Raw genomic sequence first — 25,672 nt, 5'->3', positions numbered from 1 at the left:
GGAGCCTTAGAGCCCTGGGGGGGATCGAGGGCTGCCCAGCGCGGGACCAGCCTCCCCCTTGTCCTTATCGTGGCAGCGTTGCAAGGCCGAGCCCTTCCCTTGCTTTTTGGAGGGAGAACGGCACCGACTAGTCGAAGGGGCCTCGCTACATACCGACGACGCGGCGGCCGAGTCCAATCTGCGCACGGGCGTTGGAGTCAGTGCCGACTCCATCAGGAGAGCTCGAAGTCTGAAGTCTCTCTCCTTCTTGGTTCTTGGCTTGAACGACCTACAGATCTTGCAACGGTCGCTTATGTGAGTCTCACCCAGTCAGTGAAGACAGTCAGCGTGAGGGTTGCTCCTGGGCATACAGCGGCGACAGGAGTCGCACGACTTGAAGCCTGGGGCACAGGGCCTGCCCTGAGCCCGCTCTAACGACTGAAGAACAATGTACAATGCTACCACTACGGTCGAGAAGAAGGGTTACAGCAGAGCTGGAGAACAAAAGTTCTGACTACCTTCACTGGCGGCAAGAAGGAACTGAGCGTGGGGGGAGCCCCTAGTTCCCCTTATAGCACGATATACAGGCACCACTCCAGGGGTTACAGCGGTGCTCCCCCAGTACAGGTACTGCTAAGGGCAAAACTTCCGGCACCGGTGCACGTGGCGAGCACACACACCTACTGTGGAATACACAGGAGCAATCACTCGAAGAAAAACTCATAATTTGCTGATCATTATTGTCCTGGTGAAATATGTGTGGTAGCATTGTATGCAAAGTTATAAATGTCTACTGTATAACATTCCTGAGACATGTTTTAAGTTTAGAAAAGTAGAAACAAACCAGTTCCTCAGAGATAAAAGGCAAACTTGTGTCAACCAGGTGTTAATTAAATCAAATGGACCTGCACCTGGTTAAGTGTCCATTCTTTTGGCAGGAAAAAGGGTATGAACAAGAAATTTACATCTTGACAAAAACAGCTGGAGGTTCCCGTCCCCACAGACTTTCTGTCTCCTGACCCCCAGCTGGAGATAATTCTCAAAGAAGAGGAAAAGGTGCAAGAATGGGGAACAGAGGCCCCAAATTTCTCCTTTCATCCCTACTCACGGCATTGACAACACTTGAAGGACAAAGGACGGATCACTGGACTGGGGAGAGATCCTGGCAGAACGGAATTCAGCCAGTAAGACTGCTAAAACATGGTGAGAGAGACCTTTGCTTTGAATTCACTCTAACTTGTTAAGTTAGGTATTAGTAGCGTTTATTTTTATTTTCTTGTAACCAACTCTGACTTTTATGCCTCATTACTTGTAACCATTGAAAATTTATATTTTTGTAATTAATAAACTTGTTTTATTGTTTTATCTAAGCCAGCGTATGCTTGGACTGAAGTGTTTGGGAAACTCCATGTGAGATAACAGAATCTGTGCATATCATTTTCTATTAATAAAATGACAGACTTTATATGAGCTTGTGTTGTCCAGGAGGGAGCTGGGCAGTACAAGACGCACATTTCTGGGGAAAGTCTGGGGCTGGGAATTGGCTGGTGTTGCCGTGCAGTGTAAGAGTGGCTGCCCATACCACTCATACGGTATAGCTGGGAGTAATTTACATGCTGGAGGGTGGGTGAGAGCAGACCAGGAGTGGTTGCTCTCACAGCAAAGCAGTGTAAAAGGCACCCCAAGTTGGAGAATGGATGGGACACAGCTGTTCAGCAGTCCAGATTGCACCCTGGGTAATGTCACATCAAGAATTTTAACAATTCAACAGAAGTGTTTCCTTCCAGGGAATGTCACCAATTTCTAGTTTCTTTAGTAATGTTATGATAATATTAGGGCTGTCAAGTGATTACAAAAATTAATCGTGATTAATCGCGCTGTTAAACAACAATAGAATACCATTTATTTTAAATATTTTTGGATGTTTTCTACATTTTCAAATATATTGATTTCAATTACAACACAGAATACAAAGTGTACAGTGCTCACTTTATATTTATTTTTAGTACAAATATTTGCACTGTAAAAAAACCAAACAAAAATATTTTTCAATTCATCTAATACAAGTACTGTAATGCAATCTCTTTATCCTGAAAGTTGACTTACAAATGTAGAATTATGTATAAAAAAACTGCATTCAAAAATAAAACAATGCAAAACTTTAGAGCCTAGAAGTCCACTCAGTCCTACTCCTTGGTCAGCCAATCACTCAGACAAACAAGGTTGGTTACAATTTGCAGGAGATAATGCTGCCTGCTTCTTGTTTACAGTGTCACCTGAAAGTGAGAACAGGCGTTCACATGGCACTGTTGTAGCCGGTGTTGCAAGATATTTACATGCCAGATGTGCTAAAGATTCATATGTCCCTTCATGCTTCAAACACCATTCCAGAGGACATGCGTCCATGCTGATGATGGGTTCTATGCTCCAAAGCAGTACAGACTGACATGTTCATTTTCATCATCTGAGTCAGAAGCCACCAGCAGAAGCTTGATTTTCTTTTTTGATGGTTTGGGTTCTGTAGTTTCCACATCAGAGTGTTGCTCTTTAAGACTTCTGAAGGCATGCGCCACACCTCGTCCCTCTCAGATTTTGGATGGCACTTCGGATTCTTAAACCTTTGGTCAAGTGCTGTAGCTATTTTTAGAAATCTCACATCAGTACCTTCTTTGCATTTTGTCAAATCTGCAGTGAAAGTGTTCTTAAAACGAACATGTGCTGGGTCATCATCCGAGACTGCTATAACATGAAATATATGCAGAATGTGTATAAAACAGAGCAGGAGACATACAATTCTCCCCGCAAGGAGGACAGTCACCAATTTAATTGACTCTTTTTTTTAACGCGCATCATCAGCATGGAAGCATGTCCTCTGGAATGGTGGCCGAAGCATGAAGGGGCATACGAATGTTTAGCATATCTGGCATATAAATACCTTGCAAAGCCGGCCACAAGAGTGCCATGCGAACGCCTGTTCTCACTTTCAGGTGACATTGTAAATAAGAAGCAAGCAGCAGTATCTCCCGTTAATGTAAACAAACTTTTTGTCTTAGCAATTGGCAGAATAAGTAGGACTGAGTGGACGTGTGGGCTCTAAAGTTTTATACTGTTTTGGTTTTGAGTGCAGTTATGTAACAAAAAAAAATCTGCATTTGGAAGTTACACTTCAGTACTTGCATGAGGTGAACTGAAAAATACTATTCTTTTGTTCATCATTTTACAGTGCGTATATTTGTAATAAAAATAATAATAGAAAGTGAACACTGTGCACTTTCTATTCTGTGTTGTAACTGACATCAATATTGAAAATGTAGAAAATCATCCAAAATATTTAATAAATTGTAATTGGTATTCTATTGTTATAAGTGCGATTAATCACAATTAATTTTTTTGAGTTAATCGCATGAGTTAACTGCAATTAATTGACAGCCCTAGATAATAATTATTTACCCCTTTGTATAACACAAAAACTAGGGTCATCCAATGAAATTATTAGACAGCAGGTTTAATACAAACAAGAGGAAGTACTTTTTCACACAGCATACAATTAACCTGCGGAACTCATTGCCATGAGATGTTGTGATGGCCAAAAGTATAAATGGGTTCAAACAAGAACTAGGTAAATTTATGGCTATTAGCCAAGATAGTCAGAGATGCAACTCCTGCTGCAGGTGTCCCTAAACCTCTGACTGCCAGAAGCCAGGAGGGGAAGACAGAGGTGGTTCACTCCAACTGCCCTGTTCTGTACTCTCCCTCTGAAGCTCTAGTAGTGTCGGAGACAAGACTTGTCTGCTACTTGTCTGGTACTGTCAGAGACAGGATATCGGGTTAGATGGACCATTGGTCTGACCCGGGATGGTAGTTCTTATGTTCTTATACACTCGAACTGCAAACTGAAAGAATGGGAATTAACCTCCCCTTGGACTCCATCTTCAATTCCTTAGATTCTCTAGGGATAATTATATCTATTGAAAAAAGAACAGGAGTACTTGTGGCACCTTAGAGACTAACAAATTTTAAGGTGCCACAAGTACTCCTGTTCTTTTTGCGGATACAGACTAACACGGCTGCTACTCTGAAATATATCTATTGAGACAACGTGAAAAGAATATGAGGTTTGGACATGAGCACATACCTGAGGGAGTGATCCAGCGTCATACCCGTGAAATCAAAAAACTTCAGATATTCTTCAGCCACAAGTTTGCTGAACTCATTGCTTAAAAAAAAAAAAAAAAAAAGTTTATTATTAAAAATCAAACTTCAAGCTGCTCTTATTATTGTACAGAATCGACCACACGAATGACAGTTCATGAAAAGCCGTGTGTCAAACACATACTTTTTACCCAGGTGCTTTGCCACATCAGAGCGCTTGAATCGGTCCAGTTGGTAGAGGCGCTTAGCCAGCCTCCTGGCTGCTTCCAAATTGCTGTCGGTGCCATTGCTGAGATCTTTACTACGGTTTTCAGTGCCATCTTTCTCCAGGAGCTCCTTGCTACCCATGGCAGCGGTGGAGTCGAACAGCGAGTTTTTCAGTCCAGCATTGCTATGTGATAAAAGGAATGTGAAGGGGAGAAAAAAAGAATAAAGACCTCATGAACATTTTCAGGAAAGCTTTATTTTCCAACTGGCAGGAAGGTGATTAATTGGCAAGCTTGCAAGATACGATAAACTCCACTCAGCTAAAGAACTGTTGAGAACTGACATATTTATTTAGTAAAATCCTGTGTTTTGTGGTTTGTACTGACTTTTCATAACACATGTAACTGTGCATAGCAGGGGCTTGACACGAACTGATGCATCAAAAAGAGTTGCCAAAATGAGCTACTTGTAAATTGTGGAAAATTATCTCAGAGCAACTCATCTGCAATCCTATGGTGAGCAAATTGGGATTTACAATGGCTCTCTCAAGTTATCTACTCCATCTTCCCAGGCTACCCTATTACCAGACCTCGTTATCTCCATACTGATTTATACCTGCCTCTGGAGATTTCCATTACTTGCATCTGAAGAAGTGAGGTTCTTACCCATGAAAGCTTATGCTCCCAGTACTTCTGTTAGTCTCAAAGGTGCCACAGGACCCTCTGTTACTTTTTACAGATTCAGATTAACACGGCTACCCCTCTGATACTTGATACTATGCAAGGCACTGCATTTAGCCATATGGAATGGAAATCTATCAACCTCATGAAGAAACTTGCACAAATACAGACAGATATCATCTTCCTTTCCAAATGCAAACGGATGGACATCATACCAAATGGACTGAAGGTGAAAAATCCATTGCTATCTACATACTGCACAGACCACAGTGATAGATTATGCCATACACTATCAACGAAACTGAGGAACCACCTGATCAGCATCCTATACAGCAAACAGAAAAACATCAAGAAAGAGCTCTCCAACCTGGAGACTTTCATAAATAACCAACCCTCCACACAAATGGACTTTACTAAAATAAGACAGAAGATCTACATTACACACTTCACCTCTCTACAAAGGAAAAAGGACCGTAAGCTGTCTAAAATCCTACCTGCCACATGGGGCCACAACAGGGGTACCCCTAACTCACCCAGCAATATCGTCAATTTATCCAGCTACACACTCAACCCAGCAGAAGAGTCTGTCCTATCTCGGGGACTCTCTTTTTGCCCCAGCACCCCCACGAACATGATACAGTTCTGCGGTGATCTGGAAGCCTACTTTCGCCGCCTCCGACTCAAAGAATACTTTCAAGATAACACTGAACAGCGCACGGATACACAGATACCTTCCCACCAACAACACAGGAAGAAGAACTCCACATGGACTCCTCCTGAGGGTCGAAATGACAGTCTGGATCTATACATAGAATGCTTCTGCCACCGTGCACAGGCAGAAATTGTGGAAAAACAACATCGCTTGCCTCATAACCTAAGTCGTGCAGAATGCAATGCCATCCACAGCCTCAGAAACCACCCTGACATTATCATCAAAGAGGCTGATAAAAGAGGTGCTGTTGTCATCATGAACAGGTCTGACTACCAGAAGGAGGCTGCCAGACAACTCTCCAATACCAAATTCTACAGGCCACTTTCCTCAGATCTCACTGAGGAATACACTAAGAAACTGCACCATCTACTCAGGACACTCCCTACACTAACACAGGAACAAATCAACATACCCTTAGAGCCCCGACCGGGGTTATTCTATCTACTACCTAAGATCCACAAACCTGGAAATCCTGGACGCCCCATCATCTCGGGCATTGGCACTCTCACTGAAAGACTGTCTGGATATGTGGATTCCCTACTCAGACCCTACGCCACCAGCACTCCCAGCTATCTCCATGACACCACAGATTTCCTGAGAAAACTACAATGCATTGGTGACTTCCCAGAAAACACCATCCTAGCCACCATGGATGTCGAGGCTCTCTACACAAACATCTCACACACAGATGGAATACAAGCTGTCAGGAACAGTATCCCTGATGATGACACAGCACAACTTATTGCTGAGCTCTGTGACTTTATCCTCACGCACAATTATTTCAAATTTGGTGACAATATATACCTCCAGACCAGTGGCACCGCTATGGGCACCCGCATGGCCCCACAATATGCCAACATTTTTATGGCTGACCTGGAACAACTCTTCCTCAGCTCTCGTCCACTCATGCCCCTTCTCTACCTACGCTATATTGATGACATCTTCATCATCTGGACCCATGGGAAGGAGACCCTGGAAGAATTCCACCATGATTTCAACAGCTTCCACCCCACCATCAACCTCAGCCTGGACCAATCTACACGGGAGATCCACTTCCTAGACACCACCGTACAAATAAGCGATGGCCACATTAACACCACCCTATACCGAAAACCCACCGACCGCTATGCCTACCTTCATGCCTCCAGCTTCCACCCCGGTCACACCACACGATTCATCATCTACAGCCAAGCACTGAGGTACAATTGCATCTGCTCCAACCCCTCAGACAGAGACCAACACCTACAAGATCTTCACCAAGCATTCTCAAAACTACGATACCCACACAAGGAAATAAACAAAATCAACAGAGCCAGACGTGTACCCAGAAGCCTCCTGCTACAAGACAGGCCCAAAAGAGAAACCAACAGAACTCCACTGGCCATCACCTACAGTCCTCACCTTAAACCTCTCCAACGCATCATCAGTGATCTACAACCCATCCTGGACAATGATCCCTCACTTTCACAGACCTTGGGAGGCAGGCCACTCCTCGCCCACAGACAACCCGCCAACCTTAAGCATATTCTCACCAGCAACCACGCACTGCACCATAACAACTCTAACTCAGGAACCAACCCATGCAACAAACCTCGATGTCAACTATGCCCACATATCTACACCAGCAACACCATCACAGGACCTAACCAGATCAGCTACAACATCACCGGCTCATTCACCTGCACGTCCACCAATGTTATATATGCCATCATATGCCAGCAATGCCCCTCTGCTATGTACATTGGCCAAACTGGACAGTCACTACGCAAGAGGATAAATGGACACAAGTCAGATATCAGGAATGGCAATATGAAAAAACCTGTAGGAGAACACTTCAACCTCCCTGGCCACACAATAGCAGATGTAAAGGTAGCCATCTTACAGCAAAAAAACTTCAGGACCAGACTCCAAAGAGAAACTGCTGAGCTCCAGTTCATTTGCAAATTTGACACCATCAGATCATGATTAAACAAAGACTGTGAATGGCTATCCAACTACAGAAGCAGTTTCTCTTCCCTTGGTGTTCACACCTCAACTGCTAGCAGAGCACCTCACCCTCCCTGACTGAACTAACCTCATTATCTCCACACTGATATATACCTGCCTTTGGAGATTTCCATTACTTGCATCTGAAGAAGTGAGGTTCTTACCCACGAAAGCTTATGCTCCCAATACTTCTGTTAGTCTCAAAGGTGCCACAGGACCCTCTGTTGCTTTTTACAGATTCAGACTAACACGGCTACCCCTCTGATACTTTACATTCGACAGCTTTCCCTGCTCCTGGTACTTTGTGGCTCCGGGACTCTAAACCACTGGGTCCAAGCACCTTGTGAAGCTTAGGGGATCCACTGGTTATGCTGCCCCTGCCTATCCTGAATCTCCCCTCAGACATGCAGCCAACAACCTGTTAGCTAATATGTATACTTATACGTACTGCACACCATACTAATATGTATTGCGCGTTATAGTCTATCTAAATGTTAGCACAAAGCTTTACATTTGAATGGTAGTATGCTTACTCTTGTTCACGCATGCTAAGTATCCCATAATGCTTTGCAAAGCTGAAGTCAACTTTGGCACTAGCAAACACAAAATTTGTCAAAATCAAAGTACATTTGTTCTGGGTCCTAGTACAAGTACCATTCCACCCAACTGGTTTGGAATGTAGTATGCAAAACAGAGCAAAGAAAAGTACAGCCCAGAACAAGAAGTTAAGGAACTGTTACAACCAGTGGGCTGGATTTAGTGACATATAGAGAGCTGTGTAACTTGTAAAGTCATACTACAAATCGCTGAAATGCAGATCTTTGAAGCATACCTTTGGTGTAAGGGGAACACGCTGCGAGACAAGAATTGCTTCCTGGAAGAAGGGTTCGTATGTCCCCTTTTCAGACTGTATTGCTTTGTCTTTAGACAATGAATTTGGCTGCATTCAGTTATTTGGTCTCTTGAACATTTTTTTAAGCCCGAACCGTGATTGTAGTCAAACAATTAGCTGCACTTTTCAGTCAACAAGCCCAGAACTCAGAGATGGCTTTTCCCTGGTGTCAAAACTCCTGTGCTTTAGCAGAGAGAGCCCCAATGTCAGGCTTCTCAGACTGGGACAGCCAGAGGGAAATCCAATCAGATCCACGTGGAGACCAAGTGCATGGGGCTGAGGGTCTGTACAAACAGCCTGCCCACCCAGTGGGTCTGTTGCCGGTAGTCTGGATGCAGGATGGTAGGTGTTGGATACAGGGCTAGTTCCCCCCACACACCCCCAAAGTCCCACTTTCCCCATCATGTTCCTGAAAAGGCCTGCAATTCTCACACATGATCCCTCCACTTCCCCCTGGCCTCTCCCTATAGTCCCCCAGACATCTGAATTCCTCCCCCTCAAACTGGCTCTCATCCTCCCCACATCCCTCACAGCTGACTCCCCTCACGGTTCTCCTCCCCATCATTTCCAACCCCCACAAAGCTTCAGTTCCCCCTTAGCTCTGACGCTCACACACAGCTCAGAGACACTCCCAACTCGAGGGAACCAGCCTCAGCTCTGATTCCCCACAGCAACCCTGCCCTCAAAAGACCACTTTCCACCTGCTCCGAACCCACCAGCTCCCCTATCCCAACACTGCTCCACTTCCCCCACAACTGGGATTCTTCCCACTGCTCCCCAATACCCACCGAGCCCGCGCCAACATTCCCACCATCGTTAGCACAACTCCAGTTGCCCCCACGGCTCCCCTGGCATCTGCACGGCTCCAGATAGTGCTCCCAAGCTCCCCATGTGCATAGGTCCCTGCAGAAATACCTCCCCTCCTGTGCCACATGTGCCCTACAAAGATCCGTCTCCTCCCACCACGGCACAGCTCCATTAACCTCACACATCCTTCCCACTAATTTCCCCCCTTCCTCCCCAGCAACTACACCCCCAGCATTGCCCCCCCCCCGCCAGAGGTCCCACCCCCCTTCCCCAATACCCACAGCTCCTTTCACTCTGCCCCACAATCCCATAGGCCACCCAAACAACATTAGGAGAACGGACCCTTGATGTCTCCTGGGGGAGGGCCATGCGGTCATAACTCACCCTTCCCTCCCACTGTCCTGTGGAGGGCTGGCAGGTACGCCTCCCCCAAATTTTGCTCGTTGGGGAATCAAGAGGAGGGAGCTCGCTGTTCGTCTCCGTCTCAAGGCCAGGAACCAAAATCTCCTCCATGGCCTTCTTCCCCATCGAAATCCTGGACTCTGGACTAGCACTGGGCTGGCAGGTTCTATGGACAATCCAGGTCCATTGATGGCCTGGAATCCTCAGTGCCAGAACCCTGATCAGTACGGGCCAGAGCTCTGCCAGGGGATGTACCCGCCAGGCTCCGGTCCCACCGGGGGGAGAGGGCAGCGGTCCCTTCCCACGAGATTTCCTGTCCGTGGATTGGGGACATAGGGACCCTGTGAGGAGGGGGGGCAGGCCAGCTGGCCACCCCCAGGAGATTCCAAGTTTGAGTGTGACTGGGGACTCCTTTAGTGGAGAAGTGGGGGAGAACTCCTGGGGGTGTGTGTAGGGGGGGGGAGGCATATAAAAGCAGGCAAGACGAGCTGTGGAGGTAAGAGTATGGGGAAGGGGAGGCAGGGTAACTGCAGGGTGGGGACAACAGATCTGCAGAAGGAGGCTGGAGAAATGGAGGGCAGGGTGTGCTAGATGAGAGAACACAGGAGGGAGGAGGGAGAAGAAATAGGAACCCGGGCGCACCAGGGGCCATGCAGCTGCCCACACTGCTATCCCCTATGCACGGGGTGGGGCCCACCCTGGCAGTAGTCCCTGCATGCTACAGCTCCTGAGCAAAACAGGACTGGCACCTCTACACTGTGACAGGGCCCTGCCCTGCCTCAGGACCAGGGGCGTTCTGAAATGTACGATGGAAGCAGGTGTGTACAAGGGAGCTGACATATGGAAGACTAGACAGGGTTGGTGGGGAGCTGAGAGTCTGTACTCTGATGCCTCACCATGATCTCTCGACACTTCCATACAACTCCCAGTCTAGATACCTGCCCTGGGGGGTGTCTTTCAAACACCCAAGCACCAGCGCTCAGACTCTCCTTCATTTCCTCCCCAAAGCCTCTTTGACCCATGCCTCCCACAATTCCTAGTTAACAAACCTACAAAACTTCCCCACCAAAAATTAGACTGAGATTCCATTTAGAAAGGGGTAACAAGTGACAGATGTTATAGGCATGTTACAGACAGGGGTCCCTTCCAGCCCGATAGTTCTAGGATTCTGGGAGGGGTGGGTGGGTGGGATAGATAGATGGCTGTAAACACTATAGCAGAAGGTGTTATAGCAGCCTAGAACACATAGTTATAAACCACTAACTGATCTGTTGGACTCTATAACAACACAGCAGCTGTTTAATAAAAATGTCTGATAATCATTCATTAAGAAGCACGCACATCAGAAGAAGGGGTGAGAACTGCAGCTTTCTTCCCATGTCACGGTATCCATTGCACTCAAAGCAAGAAAGGTCAGTGGTGCTCCTCAGGGTATTTTTTATCAACTCCATCTGTACTCACTTCCTTCCAGCTCCGTTACAGAAGAATCACTTAAACACTTATTTTGTGAGTGACATTTTCAGTAAACCTCTCAAACTGAGATTTTCAAAGCAGCTAAGGGAACTGAACACCCAATTGCCGTTGCAGTGACTGGGAATGTTTTTATTTGGATTTAAATAATAAAAAGACATCTATAAAAGGCTCCAGATGCCTGAATGCACAATTAATACTGCAAAGTAGTTCCAGCGGCACTGAAACAATGGCTCCTGCAGGAACTCCACCTGACAGCCACCTGCAATACAAAAACACTCCTTTCTACTCCATCATTGTGGGAAGTAGACCCTCAGCCCTCCCCAAAAGCCTTATCCATCTTCTGCAGCGTGCCTTTCAGGTTACCAAATCTGGGCTATTTCAGACTAAGTGCAGAGAGTAAATTCTAGAGCCCAGGGTGGATAAAAATCAATGATTTTTATTTTTTTTTTTAAATAAAAGAAACAACCAGATTTTTTTAATTTAAATCGGATTTTTTTTTTTATAAAATGGTTTTTGAGGAAAAAACCTATCTAAAGATAGTTTGAATTAAGATACATTATAGCTCAAAGATATCTCCTCATGGAATAGGGATTATAAATTCTATAGTATGAGACGGTGTATTCATGTCATGTTTAAGAAAAGTTTTGTAAATGAGTTCCAATAGTTCATGGATTGGGGACCCAATCTTATGGGGTTCCAGGGGCTTCTGTATAGATTATTTAGGTTAATCTTTCGATCTACTCAATGGGACTCAGTGCTCAGTGTCGAACAGAGGTGGGCAAACTACGGCCCGTGGGCCACATCAGGCCCGCGGGACCGTCCTGCCCAGCCCCTGAGCTCCTGCCCCGGGAGCCTGCCCCCGGCCCCTCCCCTGCTGTTTCCCCTCCCCCGCAGCCTCAGCGTGCCCCGCCGCTGGCACAATGCTCTGGGCTCTCTGCAGAGCTCGGCCTGACCCAGTGCTCTGTGCTGCACAGCGTGGCTGTAGCGCTGCCAGCCACCAATGCTCCAGGCAGCGCGGTAAGGGGGCATGGAGCAGGGGGGGTTGGATAGAGGACAGGGGAGTTTGGGGGTGGTGGTTAGGGGGCCGGGGCGGTCAGAGGGTGGGGAACAGGGGGTTGAATGGGGGGCAGAGGTCCCGGGGGGCAGTCAGGAAGGAGAGGGAGGGTTGGATGGGGCGACGGGGGCCAGTCAGGGGTGGAGGTTCTGGGGGCGGTCAGGGAACAGGGAGCGGGGGGCAGTCAGAGGCAGGGGTTCCAGGGGCAGTCAGGGGACAGGGAGTGGGGGGGTGGATGGGGCAGGGGTCCCGGGGGGCCGTCAGGGAACAGGGTGGCTTGGATGGGACAGGAGTCCCGGGGGGTGGGGGGGCCTCAAGGGGCGGCCCTCCGTACAATTTCCGAAAGACGGCCAAAACGTTTGCCCGCCCCTGGTCTAGAAGATACCATCAAAGATGCTTAGTTTTGCAGTTTTCAAACTGGATTTGTATCGTTAACAGCAAAAATATTTTTAAATAAATAAATAATATATAGAGGTGAGAAATAACAGACCTCAACCCTATTGGCCCTCTGCAAATGTGTACACAGAGTCGATCCCTTATCTCTCTCTAAAAGTGAAAAGTGTTAAAAAGTTCAATGAATAGAAGATTGTTGGGGGTGGAATAGATCTGAACAAGGAGAAGGAAGGGACAGGCAGTAGAAATTAAAGTGAAACTGTTTGAGCAGCATATTCCAGAAGTCTTGAGGTCTTTCTGAGTGTAGCCTTCATTGATTTAAGATCTACCATAACATTCTCACTAGAAGAGAAAACCTATAATGGCAGCAGGCCGTAAAAGAGACCCAGTTTGGTAGGATTACCATATTTAAAAAAATAAAAAAAAGAGGACACTCCACAGGGCCCTGGCCCCACCCCAACTCCGCCCCTTCCCCCAAAGTCCCCGCCCTAACTTCGCCCCCTCCCCTGAGCGCCCCGCATTCCCCTTCCTCCCTCCCAGTCACGCGGAAAGGGCTGCCCGAGCGCTACCAGCTTCACGATTTGCCGGGCAGCCCCCAGACCCTGCACCCCCAGCCGGCGCTTGCCCAGCACAGCTGGAGCCCGGGAGGGGAAGCGCCCAGCCGGGGGCGCAGGGTCTGGAGGCTGCCCGGCAAACCGTGAAGCCAGTAGCGCTCGGGCTTCGGGCAGCCCCCTTGCCTCCGGACCCTGCGCCCCCAGCCAGGCACTTCCCCTCCCGGGGCTCCGGCTGCTGCTGTGCTCCCTGAACTCCTGGGCTCTGTAAGCGCCGAGCTGCCCGAGCACTACCGACTTCGGGCAGCCCCCATGCCTCTGGACCCTGCGCCCCCGGAGCCCGGGAGAGGAAGTGCCTGGCCGGCGGCTCAGTCCGGAAGCAAGGGGGCTGCCCGAAGCTGGTAGCGCTCAGGCAGCTCTGCTTTAAACAGAGCCGAAGAGTCAGGGGAGGAGCACAGCAGCCGCAGGAGAGGAAGTGCCCGGCCGGTATTTTTCCCCGGACATGTTCGGCTTTTTGGCAATTCCCCCCGGCCGGGGGTTTGATTATCAAAAAGCCGGACATGTCCGGGAAAAGCGGACGTATGGTAACCCTACAGTTTGGGAATATTTTAATGAAGTTCCTCTACCTGTGGGTAAGACAGGCATGCGTGCAAAATGCAAACAGTGCAACAACAAAAATGCAAGGCCTGATTGCCCGAATGAAACAACATCGTGAGAAGTGTTCCTTCTCAGGAGGAAGCTGCGTTGAAGATGATGAAAGGAACATGTCTGAACATGCAGGATTTTCAGGTTGGTAAACTTTTTTATTCCACGCTTCTTTCTTAAGGACTGCCTGTCTTCCTTCTGGACTATTCTTGAATTCTCATGTTTGAGCAAAAAATATAGTTGTTACTCTATGGTACTAGCGTTTTAGATGCAGTTGTGATAAAAAATAAACAGCTGAAATAGGCAGATCTTCCTTTTACAATTTCACTTTAAAGTAGTGCTGAGTGTCAGTGAATGCAATGGGTAATACTAAATGAGCAGTACAGTAATAATAATTAAATAACTGCATTGACTTATTTTGTTTAGGAGAATCCATCCTCAACATACAGGATTCTGAAGACTATCTACCTTCAAGATCACCATCATTTTCTAGAGTTTCAGAGTTATCTGCCAATGATAGTGTTTCAGTCACATCACGTATGTCACAGTATATCACCTGTAGCAAAAAGAAAAAAAAATCTCCATCATCCAGAAACAACCATAGATAAGTTTGTGATAAGAACCAGCAGATTACAAAAAGATGAAAAAATTGCCTGGTTTGTTTATGCAATGAACTCTCCTTTCCGTAGGACTGAGAACCCACACTTCATTAACATGGTTCAGTCATTAAGACAGGATACACTCCACCCAACAGAGCAGATGTCACAGGCAAATTGCTGGATAAAGTGTATGAAAGAAATTGAGCAGTGGGCAAAAGGTCTAGAGCGTAAAATTGTTAACCTGAGTCTTGATGGGTGGAGCAATGTCCACAATAGTCCTGTTGCATGTGCTTGTGTGACAACAGAAGAAGGGAATGTCTTCCTTACCGAAACAACTGATACATCAGGAAATGCACACACAGCAGAATACTGACAAGTAGCAGCAGTAAAAGCTATAACAAACTGTGGAAAAAAAAAATTGAAATGTCTAGTACGCAGCTTGGTCACAGATAATGCTGCAAATGTATCCAAGAGGAGAAGAAATTATTTAGAAGAGAGTGAAGAGTCCCAAGCTAATAACATGCGGTCGCAGTGCTCATTTGATGCACCTCCTAGCCAAAGACTTCAGTGTTCCAGAAATAAAGGCTAATGTGGTTGAAATTGCAAAATACTTCCGTAACAACCACTTTGCAGCAGCTGCTCAGAAAAAAGCGGGAGGAACCAAGCTAACTCTCCCACAAGACGTGCGATGGAACTCAGTAGTGGACTGTTTTGAGCACTACATCAACAACCGGCCTAATCTGATGACAGTTTGTGAACAAAATAGTGAAAAAATAGATGGCTCTGTCACAGCCAAAGTTCTCAACATTGGGCTTCAGAGAAATGTTGAACACATGCTGAGTACCCTGAAGCCTATTTCTGTAGCCTTGAACAAAAAGCAGGGAAATAGCTGTTTTATTGCTGACGCTGTTGAAATCTGGAAGGAACTTAGTGAGATCTTAAAAAGAGAAATATAAAATGACAGAGTTAAATTACAGCATTAAAAAAACAAATGGGACAAGCACTATCTCCAGCTCATTTTCTTGCAAATATTCTCAGTGCTCGGGACCAGGGTGAGGCCTTAACTGCTGAAGAAGAGAAGCTGGCTATGACATGGACATCCAGCAATCATCCCTCCATAATGCCAACTATAATAAACTTCAGAGCTTTTAACAGCAGTAGCTTTTTCTGTCGGTGTAGAAAGAATATTTTCTTCCTTTGGACTAATTCATTCCAAATTGAAAAATCGTTTTGGACCTGAAAAAGCAGGAAAGCTTGTTTTTCTTTTCCAAATTATGAACAAACAGGAAAATGAAGGTGAAGACGACTGAGTTAGCTGCAGAAGACAATATTCTAAGTTTCTTATGTTGACCTGGCTGACATAGTTGATTTAATTTTTGTTTTTTAAATATTTCATTTAACTATTTTAGTTAAAAACAATTTTAATAAAAACAAACCTGATTTTATAAAACTTGAATGTTTAACTAAATTCAAAAATTCATATGCTTGTTTTGTTAAAATATGATGTGTTTGCTGTTGAAGAAAAATATCCAGAATACATAATGTTGTTGTTTTAGTTAAATAAAACAATTTAAATGTCTGTCTGGTGATGTTCTCCTCCTAATATAGCATGGCAAGAAAAGCCTCCAAATATTAATGATTAACCTGTCGAATTGGAGATAGTTCACCTCCCAATGACCTCTCAAATATCTGCTTCAATTACCTTTGGTAAATGAAATAACCAAACAATCATTCATTTTCTAATATAGCTGTAAAACTAATCTGAAAAGTTTTCAAAATAAATCACTGTTTAAAAATGTATCGTGTGTACCTTCTAAAAATGAAACCTACATCTATCTCCGAGTTGCGAAGAATATGTATTAAGGTTATAACAACCAACAAGAATGTACTTTTATGTAGAAATCCATGATTAAATCGAGTCTTCCTGACTAGTGATTTAAATCAATTTGATTTAAATCAAATCCACCCTGCTGGAGCCCCATAGCTCCCACGGAAAACACCCTGCCAGCAGCCTCCTCTCTCTTCATACTGGACATCTGACTCCCTTAGACATATTTAAAAAATCTCAGCTTTAATGTTGAACAATACAAAGGGTAAACAGCTACAATGCAAACTACTGCTATACACCCAATATGCTTACAGTGCCTTACAAACACACACACACACACACCCCTTCAAAAGCCATGTCATGTCAACCTACGCACAACCTCTGATTTTGTCACAGAGATCACGGTGGCCACAGAAATCGTGAATTTGAATAAGGTCTGAGAAACCTTGGAAATGTCTTGTAAAAACGCATTTGATTAGTCCACCAAAACGAGTGGCGCAGTGCACCTGTGCACTAGGTCGCAACGCCACTCAGGTTTGGCTTCTCTACTCCTCCGCTGATGGAGGCAGAGGGGTGAATGAGCCAAATCGGAGTGGCGTTGTGACCTTGTGCGCTAGATTTAGGGTGACCAGATGTCCCGATTTTATAGGGACAGTCCCCATTTTTGGGTCTTTTTCTTATATAGGCTCCTATTACCCCCCACCCCCATCCCGATTTTTCACACTTGCTGTCTGGTCATCCTAGCTAGATCACAACACCAAGAGCAGGGAGTCCGGTCAGGAGCCGCTGCTGTGGGTGAGTGCAGGGTGGACTTGCTCTCCAAAACCCCCTTCCTAGGCCCCATCTTTCAGCACCCCACTATACTCTTATGTTGATGTATTGGTCTGTCTCATCTTACGCTGGGGTTACGTCAGCGCGTAAAGCGAAAACCGCGTATAGTCAAAATTACATTGAGTGTAATGGTGGGCGAAATCGCCCGCACTACAGGAACAATATTTAAATTGTTATTTTTCTCTTTTTTTTTTGTTTTTGCCGACCGCGTAAAGCTGAATTCACGCATGTTAAATGCATGTAAGATGCGACAGACCTGTAATGCAAACTACATTATTTGGTGAACTTTCCTTGACTTATCTTCTTTTTCCTGCATCTCCACTGTGAAATTTACTAAACATTTCTGTGCCAAAATCATAGCCTTAACTACCACCAATAAAACACAGCACTGTTTCCCCCCCTATTCCTTATTACGGGCAATATTTATAACTCTGGAAGGTGGCCAGCACTGACAGAAAACATCTGCATCCTGAAGTCAAATACAAGAATGAACGCGACCACAAACCATGACCGGTTATATGGAAATGCCAGCAACTACCATACAGTGACCTATATTCCACAGCAACTTCCGACACAGCACTTTAGAAATGAAGTGGGAATAGAAAAGGCGAAGAGAGCTTGTTTCTTTTGCTGTTGGCAGCTTGCCAAAGGAGTAGTCTTGGAGGGAATTTCACTAGTCTAACTTCCCAGATATAAAATGCAGTCCAAGTCAGGTGTTTCATTCACAAAAGCATCATCTCAAAGCAGCTGACTATTTGATTCAATGTTCTTTTGAGTTTTTCTTACAACTAAGCAATAGCCTCCTAGTAGGAGTGGGGTAAAAGTGGTGTTTGGACTTATTCAACACCTCAATTTAGCATTCATATGAAAGAGGCCAACTTGACAATACTAGAGATTGAGGGTGAGATTTTAAGGCTCAGCTCTCATTAGAAATTAATGCATGTCCAAATCACTTAAGCAGCTTTGAAAATATGAAGCCCCAACATATGCAACATCTTTTGCAATCCTTGTTCTCTAGATGTGTAATGAGGTTTATTTAATTAGTTCCTAGATCTCTGTTGACAATGATGCTAGCAGCCAATTAGGGCCAACTGTGATGGTGGTTAATGTGGATACCTATTCGTTAAGAAATAGACCAAGATGACCTCGGGTAGGGATTCAGATCTATTACATAGATGTGAAAACTCCTGTGCCCGCCAACTCTGGTGTTTATGTGATAAAAATGAAAACCTGCCACATGGTATAAGCTAGACAGGTGTATAATGGAGTTTATTTAATCAATGCCTAGAATTTAAGGCCAAGAGGGACCATAATGATAATCTAATGTGATCTCCTGTGTATCACAGGCCACAGAATTTTATCCAGTGATTCTTGCAAAATTAATCACAGGGATCAGGCAAGAAGGGAACTTGACTCTGGGTCATTGGGGTCACAGACCAGCACAACACTCCCAGTGCCACCAGCGGAGTTTGAGCTAACTATTTCTGTCTCCTGGTGAATTTTTACAGCCTCTTCTGTCCTTTCTGTCCCAGCGTTCTCAGATTCTTATCTGAAAACTCTGACGCGGTGTGCCATAGTATCCAATCAAAAATTAAAATAACATGATGAATAGCTGCAGCCTTAAATTCAGTGCATGGCACCAACAGTGACCAGATCCCTGATGGTCTGTCCTCCAATAAATACAGATTTAAAATATCACCACGATGGGACATAACTGGGCAGGAGCCCTAAAACAATCTATAATGGTTATCCCACTTTTACTACTATTAATCGCACATTGTGCTAGCACCTAGAGACCAAACGAATCATTGTGCTGAATCCTACATACACATATACCGGTAGTAATCGACATCCCTGGGCCTAAACAGTTTATAGTCTAAAAGACAACACACAAAGTGGGTGAGACACACAAGCAGGAGGAGGAGGAGGGAGGGACAAAAGCCAGAGGGTGGTTTTAGCACAGTTTAGCCATGTGCGCATTTCTTTACCAAGCAGTAACAGTAACCACCACCGGTCACTTGCCTAGCTGCGATCAGTTTAAGATGGGCATTAAGGCAGATGCCTTTGACTTATAGTCTCATTTGGCTATGCCTGAAGCCCTTCCCCCAGGAATGTTGCATCCAGAAGAGAGAGTGCACAGAATTCAGGGAGAGTTGGGGGAAGATAGGGCTGAGGTTTTTATAAGAGTTATGTGGTGGTTGGGGGAGGAGGTGGTAATTACAGCTGTTTTCTCTTTTCTTTAAGAGCTATACATTACTGTGATAGCAGCTTTATTTAAAGTCAAGATAAGCCTTGTCAGGAAAGCCTATTCCAGCCAAGAGAGTAATGATTGGTAATAAAAGGGTGAACATCCTGGCCCAATGAAGTCCATGACAAAACTCCCATCAAATTCAATCGGTGCAGGATTGCTCCCAGGTGCCTAACATGTGTGGATGTGATGTTATGAAACTAAAGTTTTTTTTAAACACGCCTTCAGTTTCAGTCTTTTTTACACTTTTTACAAAGAACACAGTTTCCCAAACAGTCAGCATCTCTGACTGTAAACAGTCTTATCCATCGTTAATTTATCTGCCCTGCAACAGCACCTAAAGGCTGCAAGAAGGGAATGGCGACCCGTTCTACTAGGCATTGCGGGCGGGATCTTCCAGTGCTGAGACTGAACTCTGCTCTCACTGAAGTCAGCGTTGACCTCCATGGGAGCAGAATTAGGCTGGCTGTTGAGAAACTCCCACCCCGTACATATAATCACTTATTGAAAGAGGCAATCTCTGCCCTAACAAGTGTACAATTTAAGGAAAGTTAATATTAAACTGGGGACAGATACCTGGAACCTCCAGACATTTTGTTGTGTTATGAGAATTTCTTTCTTCCATTGCTTTAAGCAAACTGAAATCAGGGGTGCGAGAGGGGTACCACTGCGGAAGCAACATCCCCTCGAGATGAAGGCTTCTAGCCAGCTTTAGAACATGACAAGTCACTGCTTGTGATAAATGACTGGCAGCACGGAGAGCCAGAGGGCTTCCAAACTGCTTCTAATAGATCTCAAGACTGATTATTAGGTTGTTCTGTGTCCTGCAGCTCATTAGAAACTCATGTCGAACAATGATTTACCTTGTCAATTAGCTTCTATTACAGGCTCTCCCAAGGAAAATTTCCCTTTCTTGGTAGGTGATTCACGGTGCTACTTTGCTCTAAATGGTTTAATATGCTTTAAAGTCCCACATCTGAACTCTCTTCAAAGACATGCTTTAAAGTGGATCAGTCTTCTCTGAGCAGCACAGCGGCCCTCGCTTGCAACTCCAGCTTACTTTGTGGCTCCCTAGTATAGTATCAATGAGTATATGAATGGAGGATTAATGTCTCTGTGAGCAGCTGCCAAGAAGCCATTAAAAAATACCAAGCGCTCAGATGTGTCACACTCCAAAGAAAGTAATATGTATCTACATATCCACTATGATCTATCACTTCTCATTCTTTACTAAGAAGATTTCATACTCAAAGTAGTTTTTAGGAACTAGAACAGGTCCAGCTGCTTAACATAACCACCAGCTGTATATAATCCTCCTCCTTATCGCTCTCCTTTTGCTTCCATTAACGAAAACTCACTAATCGTAAATAGGAGCAAACATCTAGAATACCAGAAAATTCCATTTCTAGGAGGCCTGTAATGAAGCAAGTACAAACCCTCTCCAGATAGGATCATAGCATTACAACATCAAGACCATCCACCTAAAAGCACAGGATTAGAGTCTCTCAACAGCCAGCATGCCCCAATGTTACACTGATATTACAGCTGACTGTAGTCTCAAGTACAAACAGCAATCAAATGGTTTGCTGAAAATACTGTGGACCTGATTCTTAAATGTAACCCAAGACCCTTCACACTGCTGTGGCAATATAGAGACCTGAAAGTGGGTGTAAATGTATGCCCACTTTAAGGCCCCTTTGAACTGCTAGAGCAGCATAAGGGGAATTTATTGTACATGAAAATCAGACCCCTTCTGATTTGGCTGCTCTGTGGTAGTACTCTTCTGAAGTCGTTTTCAAATATTAAAAAGCATTTTTTTAAAAAACCCACCTATTTATACAAATTGGATTTGTACCCACAGAGGGTACCCAGATACTCTGGGTTTGTACCCATATTGTACCCAGATACTCTGATGTAAACTGGCATAGCCCCAGGGTCTTCAATGGGATCTGGCCAGTCTGCCTCTCACTGAGATCCGAAATAGACAAAAAACAAAAACAAAAAACCATTAAATCCCAGTTACCTCTGTTAGAACACGCTCAGCCGCTAACTGTTCCATGCATGGGATAGTTTTCTACCCCATCTGTTCAGCAAACATTCCTCTCCCTTGGAGTTTCTTGCATGCGTTGCAGCTTTCGAGAGCAGTACAAATACGGTGCACTGGTTCTGCCTGGTATTTCCCTGCAACACTTCAATATAGCTTCCTCAGCAGCAAGAATGAAAACTTGAAAGACATTTAACTACTTCCCCTGCTCTTCCTGGTTCCCCACAACAACTTCCCTCCACCAGACCTGCTTCCAATGCCCACAATACAATGAAGTCACACATGACCCCACGCTAGCATTAAAGTTTAACTGTTTGGAGACTGGCCCAGAAAGCTCATGTGAAATCTGCAGCTGTTGCAGCTTAATTCTTTTGCAGGCAACTTGGAAAACGGATGCTCAAAGATACAGCATTTGTTCCTTTCTTTAAAGTCTGTTCTTTTTAAAGAACAAACAAACATACAGATGGTGTGTAGCAGGCCACTCATTTTCCACAGGAGTTTTATTTCATAATTCTGCAGTGAAACAAACTTTCCTCCTTTTCACAACTGACAGAACAGCCAACTGCTCTACCAGGTCGTTTCAATGTTATTTACACTGTTTTGGCTACCCATAGTTCTCCTGGTAGCAAAAACAAGTCACCATTCACACACAGCTCCCTACAATTGTTTGCTTCTGCCTCTTCTCCAAGCAGGCAGCTGAGAAAAGCAGTTTACCAGCAAGAATGCAGAAGGGCTTGACTGACAGCCAGACATGACCAATGGATAAGAGGACAGATTGCACTTTGGGCCAGGCCATCGGCAGGGCATAAAACAATATAATTCCATGGATCTCAGTAAATGAAAAGTGTAGGTTACTCACCTAAAAAGCATTGACTTTAACGGGGCTATGTCAACACATGCCAGCTGAGCACCTGATCACTGATGCTTTGTACAGAAAAGTGCACACACCTATTCAGATCAGCTTCTGGTGTGTTGTGAGGGGGTTTTTGGTCAGCTCCTGGATTTTTTGCTTTGCTTTGGGAGGGGGTTGGGAACAGAAGTGGTGTCAGCAGACTGGGTTTTTTTGTTTGTTTGTTTTTTCCAATAACTGCTTATTTGGGAAGTATAAGCAGTTTTACAAATCCTCATCAAACGTGCATGAGAAATACAGTATTAACCAGTACAAAAGTCAACTCAGCCCTTTTTTGTTTAGAGAAACATTATATGCAATGATACCATTGTCAAGTTTTTCTACTAAGCAAAGTATTTCCAAGATGTTCATAATGGTTCCTCCTGGCCTTATAACACTGGTCTACAATTTTTGAGAAGTCGTCTGCTTCAGAGATAAAATGTGCTATTTATTATGTATTTTGATGTGCTGAATTCAAATATGACAATTAAAACAACTGATTGGCTACTGTTTCTAAGATATTTAAGTTTTTACATTTTATGTCTATGTATATTGTGTAGATAGTAGTTTTAAATCATAAATTGTAAACCTAGATCTTTTCATGTGTTTATGGTTGCTTTACATGATCATATTTCACCTGTCCTGTTTATGGAACACTTTAAAAATCAGCAAAAGGGTTATATAAATAAAATTTATTATGAAACAAAAGGCAAAAAACTATTATGTACATAGCTTAGTCCTATTCAGTGTCTACTCGGCGCTTCTTGGCTTGTCTCTTGTATTCATTAAATGGAGCATCTCTTGTCACTGTCCAGCAATAGTCCGCAAGCATTGATGGGCTCCATTTGCCCTGATAGCGTTTCTCCATTGTTGCAATGTCCTGGTGAAATCGCTCGCCGTGCTTGTCGCTCACTGCTCCGCAGTTCAGTGGAAAAAAATCTAGATGAGAGTGCAAAAAATGTATCTTTAGTAACATGTTGCAACCAAGGCTTTTGTATGCCTTGAGGAGGTTTTCCACCAACAACCTGTAGTTGTCTGCCTTGTTGTTTCCGAGAAAATTTATTGCCACTAACTGGAAGGCTTTCCATGCCGTTTTTTCCTTGCCACGCAGTGCATGGTCAAATGCATCATCTCGAAGAAGTTCACGAATCTAAGGACCAACAAAGACACCTTCCTTTATCTTAGCTTCACTTAACCTTGGAAATTTTCCACGGAGGTACTTGAAAGCTGCTTGTGTTTTGTCAATGGCCTTGACAAAGTTCTTCATCAGACCCAGCTTGACGTGTAAGTGTGGTAACAATCTTCCTTGATTCAACAAGTGGTGGATGCTGAACACTTTTCCTCCCAGGCTCCAATGACTGTCGGAGTGGCCAATCTTTCTTGATGTAGTGGGAATCTCTTGCACGACTATCCCAATCACAGAGAAAACAGCAGTACTTTGTGTATCCAGTCTGCAGACCAAGCAAGAGAGCAACAACCTTCAAATCACCACAAAGCTGCCACTGATGTTGGTTATAGTTTATGCACCTCAAAAGTTGTTTCATGTTGTCACAGGTTTCCTTCATATGGACTGCATGACCAACTGGAATTGATGGCAAAACATTGCCATTATGCAGTAAAACAGCTTTAAGACTCGTCTTCGATGAATCAATGAACAGTCTCCACTCATCTGGATCGTGAACGATGTTGAGGGCTGCCATCACACCATCGATGTTGTTGCAGGCTACAAGATCACCTTCCATGAAGAAGAATGGGACAAGATCCTTTTGACGGTCACGGAACCCCTAACATCACCTGCCAGGAGATTCCACTGCTGTAGTCTGGAGCCCAACAGCTCTGCCTTACTCTTGGGTAGTTTCCAAATCCCTGACAAGGTCATTCAGTTCACCTTGTGTTATGAGGTGTGGTTCAAAGGAGGAGGATGGGAGAAAATATGGGTCCTGTGACATTGATGGTTCAGGACCAGAAGTTTCATCCTCTTCCTCTTCCTCGTCTGACTCAAGTGAGAATGATTCTGGTGCATCAGGAACCGGCAGTCCTTCTCCGTGGGGTACTGGGCATATAGCTGATGGAATGTTTGGATAATGCACAGTCCACTTTTTCTTCTTTGACACACCTTTCCCAACTGGAGGCACCATGCAGAAGTAACAATTGCTGGTATGATCTGTTGGCTCTCTCCAAATCATTGGCACTGCAAAAGGCATAGATTTCCTTTTCCTGTTCAACCACTGGCGAAGATTTGTTGCACAAGTGTTGCAGCATATGTGTGGGGCCCACCCCTTGTCCTGATCTCCAATTTTGCAGCCAAAATAAAGGTGATAGGCTTTCTTAACCATAGTGGTTACACTGCAAAAGTCACTTCACTACAAACATAGCAGAAGTTATCTGCACTGTTCACAGAAGTACGAGGCATCTCTGCTCACTTTGGCTAAACAGAAATGTGTCCCTTTGCAAAATCAAACACTGACAAATAAGAGAGAAGACACTGTATGATTTCTAGAGCTGATATGGGGCAATTTGTTCAGCAGAGAGATGTCAGCTTCGTTATGATTGCATCATCCATGACTTGTAGGAATAACTTGATGCAATTCATATCATGTATGACGCAATACCAGCTTCAGATTACATCATTCATTGTTTTCCCTAAAAAGCAAGTAATGTCCAAACCCAGTCATAGATTTATTCATAGATCCAGTCAAAGATGTATTTTAGTCATTTCTGGTTTAAACTGAGATCCCTTCCCTTTATAACTCACTTATCCTCCGCCATTCTCAAGTCAAGGGTAGTATATACTGACCCAATAGCATATCTTGAAAACTAGAGCCAATCAACAATTTTAAGCATCATTTTCGTTCTCAGTGACCCAGAATTAGTAAAGTTGGACTACATTTATTTCTGAAGCATTTTGGCCGTAGAGCAGTGTAATCTATGAAGTTAGAGGATGAACCTTCTGACACAACCCAGGGATGTTTTCTTAACCCAAAAGAAACGCCTCTCTCACCAACAGAAGTTGTTCCAATAAAAGATATTACCTCACCCACCTTGTCTCTCTAAAGGCCTGGTGTACACTAAAGTTAGATCGACATGAGGTAGCTTACGTCAGCCTAAGTCCGTAAGCGTACACACTGAAATGTTGCTCTCACTGATGTAACTCGCCCACTATACCAACTTAATAACTCCACCTCGATGAGAGACATAGTCCTTAAGTCGAGCAGCAGTGCGAGTGTAGACATTGCTTACATCAACTGTTGCTGCCTCTCAGAAACCATCCCACAACAACTCATGCTGGCAGTTAAATCG

At 44.6% G+C, this 25,672-nt stretch overlaps 1 protein-coding gene across 6 annotated transcripts in view; it reads right to left on the bottom strand.

Annotated features, from left to right (window-relative positions):
• The window catches only part of PSD3 (pleckstrin and Sec7 domain containing 3), a 150,870-nt gene that overhangs the window by 83,202 nt on the left and 41,996 nt on the right, over positions 1-25,672 (bottom strand). For 5 of the 6 annotated variants that reach the window (XM_054031577.1, XM_054031578.1, XM_054031579.1 and 2 more), the window contains 2 exons: positions 4,316-4,522; positions 4,115-4,195 (listed from right to left, as the gene is read on the bottom strand). In XM_054031577.1, the coding sequence (XP_053887552.1) occupies positions 4,115-4,195; positions 4,316-4,522 (288 nt within the window). Of the gene's footprint in view, positions 1-4,114; positions 4,196-4,315; positions 4,523-21,462; positions 21,655-25,672 lie in introns of those variants that run through there. The other variant, XM_054031583.1, reaches the window with a different exon arrangement.

This window comes from Malaclemys terrapin, chromosome 6, assembly GCF_027887155.1.
Source record: "Malaclemys terrapin pileata isolate rMalTer1 chromosome 6, rMalTer1.hap1, whole genome shotgun sequence".
Lineage (NCBI taxonomy): Eukaryota > Metazoa > Chordata > Testudines > Emydidae > Malaclemys > Malaclemys terrapin.
The sequence above is the reverse complement of the archived record's forward strand: the minus strand, read 5'-3'. Positions and strand labels throughout refer to the sequence as shown.